Source organism: Chiloscyllium punctatum, chromosome 5 (assembly GCF_047496795.1).
Source record: "Chiloscyllium punctatum isolate Juve2018m chromosome 5, sChiPun1.3, whole genome shotgun sequence".
Classification (NCBI taxonomy): Eukaryota; Metazoa; Chordata; class Chondrichthyes; order Orectolobiformes; family Hemiscylliidae; genus Chiloscyllium; species Chiloscyllium punctatum.
Genome location: NC_092743.1, coordinates 139191841 through 139199102, shown reverse-complemented (window position 1 = coordinate 139199102; position 7262 = coordinate 139191841). Strand labels below are relative to the sequence as shown.

Genomic DNA, 7262 nt, shown 5'->3' with positions numbered 1-7262 from the left:
AGTAGCTTGGAGGGGAATGTGCAGATGGTGGTGCTTCAACAATTTCTAAAACAACCTCTCATACCTGCAAGCACAATTTAAGAAATCACATCCATTGTGTATGAAGGACCCATTTATAATATGTGGATTTATAACAGAAGTGAAAAAGAACTTTTTTTTATTGTTAATATACTTTAGTTTAGAAATGTAAATGCTTGAGTAGGTTGATTGTAAAATAATACCCAATTTTTAAAAAATACATTACTTATTTGAAACACGCTAACATGCCACATCTTCAGTGCAATTCAATTAAAAAAAGAAAGTACAAATTCTGGTATACTAACTTGTTTTAATAACAAAAAGCACACTGTTTACATTTTTCTATTTTTAGAAGTTCCACCATGGATTATTTCTTATTTTGGACTTCTGATGCTTCAATAAAGAGCAGGTTTACTCATAATGAAGTAAGGTGGTCAGACAAACTGCCAGTTAATGAAACTTTAGCAATACCGTTTCAAATTAAGACAGTCAAGATGACAAAATCCAAGAAAACAACCATTAGTTCTCACTGTGTCACTAGCATCTTGGGATATAACTACAGATGCTGTAGGTTTTAAAAACTTTTTAATTGAAAGGAGTCTCTTCATGCTACACGCACACGTTCTGCAAGGTGTTTTCTTTGCCAGACGGAAAAGGTACTTTGCCAGACATTAAGCAGAAGGTACATTGATCTGATTGAAGAGTTTATCCTTAATAACTTGGGACATCAAGCCATGTATAGCTTCTATAGTAGTCTTGCAGCTGAAAAAAAAATAAAAATGACTAAATTGGAAGGGCTAAAATCTAGTTTATTTCAGAAAATGAACAATCTTACATTCGACACCTTGTGCAGGGAGAAAAAGGCAAAGTAATCCCATTCTACACAGTGCCAGAGATCTTGTTTTTCAATAATCACTTTACATAGCAATAAGTCATCTCCATTATAATCTCTTCCTTCTCCCCCTCTCAACAGTTCTGACAAAAATAAAAAAAAATTCCTTTTGCAAAATAAGGCACATGAAATTATTTGTTGCACTGTCCAATATACAGCAAATTTTAATTCTGAAAGTAGAGAGATACAGTTGAACTTTAACTTTGAATTTGCTCAGTTTTCAAATATGCACACAATAGTTCGGTAACATTAGACATACTTTTTTTTAAAAATTGCCTTTACCTGTCTCGTGTAGCTTTGGCTAACTTATCTTCAGATTTTCTATCATGGGTGTCCAAACCAAGCATGAAACTGCCTCGACCAAGCTGGGCTTCTGACTGTTCCAACTTTTCAGACAAGTCAAAGACTTGTCCTGTGGTGTAATCAGCATTCTGCAGTTAAATAAGAAATGCAGATTTTTATTAAGATATTTATCCACAATACAGCTTGGAAATTCAAATGATCTACCAAAGTGCCTTCGTTGATGAGAGAGTGTAATAACAATGAGGCAAACTTGTGTAGGCATGTAAAGATGAGAATTTATAATAGAAACGTATTACAATAGTAACAGGACTTCAAATTGAGAATCATCATATCTGTTCATGCTGATTTGAGTATCCAGCTCCTTATCCACGGTTCACTTGATGTCTGTACATGGTTTTCAATTCTTGTACAAAACACTAAGTGAGGTCATCCAATAATATTAAAACTGACTAGGTGAATACATGTTTTCTGTTTTATACCAATTTCCCCTTTAGTGACTTATTATTTCTAAAATTGAGAATATGGTGATAATACAATACCAAATCATACATAATATGGGGATATACATCAAGTGCAGCACTGTGGGTATCTCTAAACCACAGAGACTGCAACGATTCAAGTTGGCAGCTCCCAAATACCTTTTTCCAGGACAATTAGAGATGGGCTCTGGATGGTGGCTTGATCAGCAACACCCACTGGATATAGAAGTGGGTTTTAACTTCACTCCAATGATCCGTATTTTAGTAGGACTCAGGGATATTCCTTCACTTTCTCAGCTCTCGGGTGGATGCTCTGAAATGTATAGCTCTACAGCATTGAGGAATTCTTTGGTCTGACATCATCATTTTGCAGGAGTCACATAACTTGGCAGAATTGGTAATCAAATATGGGATTCAGTTTATATTTTATATTCTTCCACAGGAATGGGGGTAGATAGCATCTGTTGAACATCCTTGGGGAAGTTAGACGTGAGCCACCATCTTAAACTGCTGCAGTTCCTGTGATGAGGCCCACTCAGTGTTGCTAGGGAGGGTGTTCCAAGATTTAGACTAAACAATCAGTGAGGAAGTGGCAATAATGGCTTCAAGTGAGATGGTGTGTAGCTTGGAGAGAAACATGCAGGTGATGGTGCTCCCATGAATCTGCTGCTCTTATCCTTCTCGATTGTCAATTTGGAAGGAACCTCATTGAGTTGTTGCCAAGTATCTTGTGGATGGTACACACCACAGTCACCCTGCATCAGCAGTGAGTGGAGTAAATAAGCTGGTAGAATCACTTCGGCCTGAGCGGTTGAGTGCCAAGTGTTATTGGAACTGCATTCACCAAAGCAAGTAGACAGTGTTTCACCTCTCAGGGGAGGCAAAAAACAGGGAGGCAGCAGACAGGTTACACGTGTAGAATTTCCATTCTGTGATCTGCTCTTGTCATCACAATGTTTATATGACTCAATGGTCACTTCCAGGAGTTGATTATGGAGGAATTCAGTGATGGTAATGCCACTGAATTTAATGAAGAGGTGGTCAGATAGTCTCCTGCTGGAAATGGCCATTGACTGGAACCTATGTAGCACAAGTGTTTCGTGCCACTTATCAGTCTAAGCCTGAATGTTGACCAGGTCTTGCTAAATATGGATTTGGACCGTTTCAGTATCTGAGGAGTTGTGAATGGTGCTGAACATTGTAGAATCATCAGCAAACACTCCATGTTTGGTCTTATAATGAAAGGAAGGTCATGAAGCAGGTGAATGTATTCAGGCCTAGGATACCACGCTGATGAGTTCTTTCAGTGATATCCAGGGACTGAGATGATTGACCTCCAACAATCGCAATCATTTTCCTTAGTTTTAGGGAGGCTATGTGACAAGATACAGGTTCCCGGAGTTATGAGAATGTATTGACATAGATAGAGCTGGGAGACAACAGTCCACTGGTATTATTACTGGACTGTTAATCTTGAGACTCAGGTAACTTTCAGGGGACCTATAGTTCGAATCCCACCATGGTAAATAGTGAAATGTTGAATTAAATAAAAAAATCTGGATTTAAGAGTCTAATGACGATCATAAATCCATTATCAATTGTTGGAAAAATCCGTCTAACTCATTAATGTTCTTTAGTGAAGGAAATTGCTATCTTTACCTGGTCTGGCCTAAGAGTGAGTACAGACTCACAGCAACATGGTCGACTCTTAACTGCTCTCTGGGCAATTGGGATGGACAATAAATGTTGGCCTAGCCAGTGATGCCTTCAACCCATGAATGAATATGAAACAAGCAATTGGTTACCAGACAGAAAGCAGAGAGTAGAGATAAATGGGGCATTGTCAAGTTGGTAGATTGTGACTAATGGAATACCAGACAGACCAATGCTGACAGCTCAGCTATTTCAATCTATATTAATGATTTAGATGAAAAGATGGAGGATAACATATGTATGGGCTTACAATACAATGCTAAGTGGGAATGCAAACTGTGCGGTAGACAAAGAAGCCAGAGTTATGGACAGGTATGGAACAAACTGTCTACCCCCCTCCCCCACTCCAACCTCTCACCCTCAATACGCAGCCCTCCACTCGCTCTGCTCCAATCCCAACCTCACCATCAAACCAGCAGATAAAGGGGGCGCAGTGGTAGTCTGGCACACTGACCTCTACACCGCTGAAGCCAGACACCAACTCGAAGACATGTGCTCCTACCGCCCCCTCTACCATGACCCCACCCCCCATCACCAAACCATCATCTCCCAGATCATACAGAACCTCATCACCTCAGGAGATCTCCCACCCACAGCTTCCAACCTCATAGTCTGGGAACCTCACACCACCCGATTCTGCCTCCTTCCCGATCCACAAGCCTGACCACCCTGGCTGACCCATCGTCTCAGCCTGCTCCTGCCCCTCTGAACTCATCTCCACCTATCTCGACACTGTCCTATCCCCTTAGTCCAGGAACTTCCAACATACATTCGAGACACCACCCACGCCCTCCACCTCCTCCAAGACTTCCGTTTCCCTGGCCCCCAATGCCTCATCTTCACCATGGAAATCTAATCCCTCTATACCTTCATCCGCCATGATCAGGGCCTCCAAACTCTGTTTCTTCCTCTCCCGACGTCCCCAACAGTACCCTTCCCACTGATACGCTTATTCGTTTGGCTGAACTGGTCCTCACCCTTCACAATTTCTCCTTCAAATCCTCCCACTTTCTCCAGACCAAAAGGATAGCCATGGACACCTGTATGGGTTCCAGCTATGCCTGTCTTTTTGTGGGCTACATAGAACAGTCCATCTTCCGTAGTTACACTGGCACCACTCCCCACCTCTTCCTCCGCTACATTGATGACTGCATTGGCGCCACCTCGTGCTCCCATGAGGAGGTTGAGCAGTTCAACTTCACCAACACATTCCACCCCAACCTTAAATTCACCTGGACCATCTCTGACACCTCCCTCCCCTTCCTAGACCTCTCCATTTCCATTAATGACAATCGACTTGACACTGACATTTTTTACAAACCTACCGACTCCCACAGCTACCTGGATTACACCTCTTCCCACCCCAACTCCTGTAAAATGCCATCCCATATTCCCAATTCCTCGCTATATCTGCTTCCAGGAGGACCAGTTCCACCACAGAACACACCAGGTGGCCTCCTTGTTTAGAGATCGCAATTTCCCTTCCCACGTGGTTGAAGATGCCCTCCAACACATCTCATCCACATCCCGCACCTCCGCCCTCAAACCCCACCCCTCCAACCGCAACAAGAACAGAATCCCCCTGGTCCTCAGTTTCCACCCTACCAACCTTCACATTAACCATATCATCCGCTGACATTTCCGCCACCTCCAAATGGACCCCACCACCAGGGATATACTTCTCTCCCCACCACCCCTTTCCACCTTCCGCAAAGACCGTTCCCTCCGTGACTACCTGGTCAGGTCCACGCCCCCTTACAACCCACCCTCCCTTCCTGGCACCTTCCCCTGCCACCGCAGGAGTTGCAAAACCTCCACCGCACCTGCTCCCTCACCACCATCCAAGGCCACAAAGGAGATTTCCACATCCATTAAAGTTTCACCTGCACATCTAACAATATCATTTATTGTATCCGTTGCTCCTGATGCAGTCTCCTCTACATTGGGGAGACTGGACACCTCCTCGCAGAGCGCTTCAGGGAACATCTCCGGGACACCCGCACCAATCAATCCCACCACCCCGTGGCCTAACATTTCAACTCCTGCTCTCACTCTGCTGAGGGCATGCAGGTCCTGGGCCTCCTCCACCACCACTCCCTCACCACCCGACGCCTGGAGGAAGAACGTCTCATCTTCCGCCTCAGAATACTTCAACCCCAGGGCATCAATGTGGACTTCAACAGTTTTTTCATTTCCCCTCCCCCCACCTTACCCCAGCTCCAATCTTCCAGCGCAGCACTGTCCCCATGACCTGTCCTACCTGCCAATCACCCTTCCCACCTATCCGCTCCACCATCCTCTCTGACCTATCACCTTCATCCCCACCCCCATTCACCTATTGTACTCCTTGCTACCTCCCCCACACCTCCACCCCCCACCCCACCCTTATCTCTCCACCCTGGAGGCTTCCTGCCTCTATTCCTGATGAAGGGCTTTTGCCCAAAATATTGATTTTCCTGCTCCTGGGATGCTGCCTGACCTGCTGTGCTTTTCCAGCACCACTCTGGTCACTTTGTTCCATAGTTTAGATCAAAGTGGCAACAAAAACAGAAATAAAGAGGGAGAAGATTAAATGAGGGTAAGCTAGCCAGTGATAGAAAAGGAAGACTGTCAGAGTTTCTTTAGATATCTAAAAGGGGCAAAAAAAAGAGAGGGAAAAGTGGACCTTGGGCCACCGGAAACAATGCTGAGAGATAATAATGGGGAACAAGGAAATGGCTGAAGAATTGAACAATTACTTCATGTCAGTCTTAATGGTGGAAGGTATGAGAAATATCCCAAAAATTCAAGAGAGTGAGGGGGCAGAGCTGAGAATGGTGCCCATCACCAAGGAGAAGGTGCTAGAAAAACTGAATGGCCTGAAGGTGGATAAAACATTTGGACCAGATGGACAATACTCCAGAGTTCTAAGGGAGATAGCTGAGTGAGATAGTGCAGGCATTACTTGTAATCTTGCGGGAATCGCTAGAATCAGGGACAGCGCCAGAGGACTGGAAAATCACCAATGTGACATCCCTGTTTATAAAGGGAGCAAGGTAAAAGACAGAAAATTATAGATTGATTGGCCTAACCTCAAGTTGTGGGTAAGATCCTGGAATCCATTGTGAAGAATGAGATTTCTGAATACTTGGAAGTGTATGGTAAAATAGGGCAAAGTAAACTTGATTTCATAAAGGGGAGATCATACCTGACAAATCTGTTAGAGTTCTTCGAGGAGGTAATGAGTAGGTTAGACTAGACTAAGGAGAGCCAATGGATGTTATCTACTTGGACTTCAAGAAGGCCTTTAACAAGGTACTGCACAGGAGGTTACTGAATAAGATAAGGGCCCATGGTGTTAGAAGCAAGGTGCTAGCGTTGTTACAAGTTTGGCTGTCTGCCAGAAAGCAGAGAGTGGGGATAAAAGGGTCCTCAGGACGGTGCTGGTGACAAGTGGTGTTCCACAAGGCTCAGTGTTGGGACCACAACTTTTCACTTTACACATTAACAATACAGGTGAAGGAACTGAGGGGATTCTGACTAAGTTTGCAGACGATACAAAGATAGGTGGAGGGGCAGGTAGCATTGAGGAGGTGGGGAAGCTGCAGAAGGATTTGGACAGGTTAGGAAAGTGGGCAAAGAAGCAGCAGATGGAGTACAATGTGCAAAAGTTTGTGGTCATGCATCTTGGTAAGGAGGATAGAAGCATCTGCTATTTTCTAAATTGGGTGAAGATTCAGAAGTTGAATTGCAAAGAGACAGGAGTTCTAGTCTAGGATTCTCTCAAGATAAACTTGCAGGTTGTGTCAGTGATTCGGAAGACTAATGCAATGATGGCATTTATTTCAGAGAGGATTTGAATATAAAAGCAGGGATGT

The 7262-nt window shown here is 43.8% G+C and overlaps 1 protein-coding gene across 1 annotated transcript in view; it reads right to left on the bottom strand.

The window, feature by feature from the left end:
- Positions 1–308: 308 nt before the first annotated feature.
- cops5 (COP9 signalosome subunit 5) overlaps positions 309–7262 on the bottom strand; it is a 29278-nt gene continuing 22324 nt past the window's right edge. The window contains exons 7-8 of the mRNA XM_072571491.1: positions 1193–1341; positions 309–780 (exon numbers count right to left, since the gene is read on the bottom strand). Of these exons, the coding sequence (XP_072427592.1) occupies positions 690–780; positions 1193–1341 (240 nt within the window). The 3' untranslated portion in view covers positions 309–689. The remainder of the gene's footprint in view (positions 781–1192; positions 1342–7262) is intronic.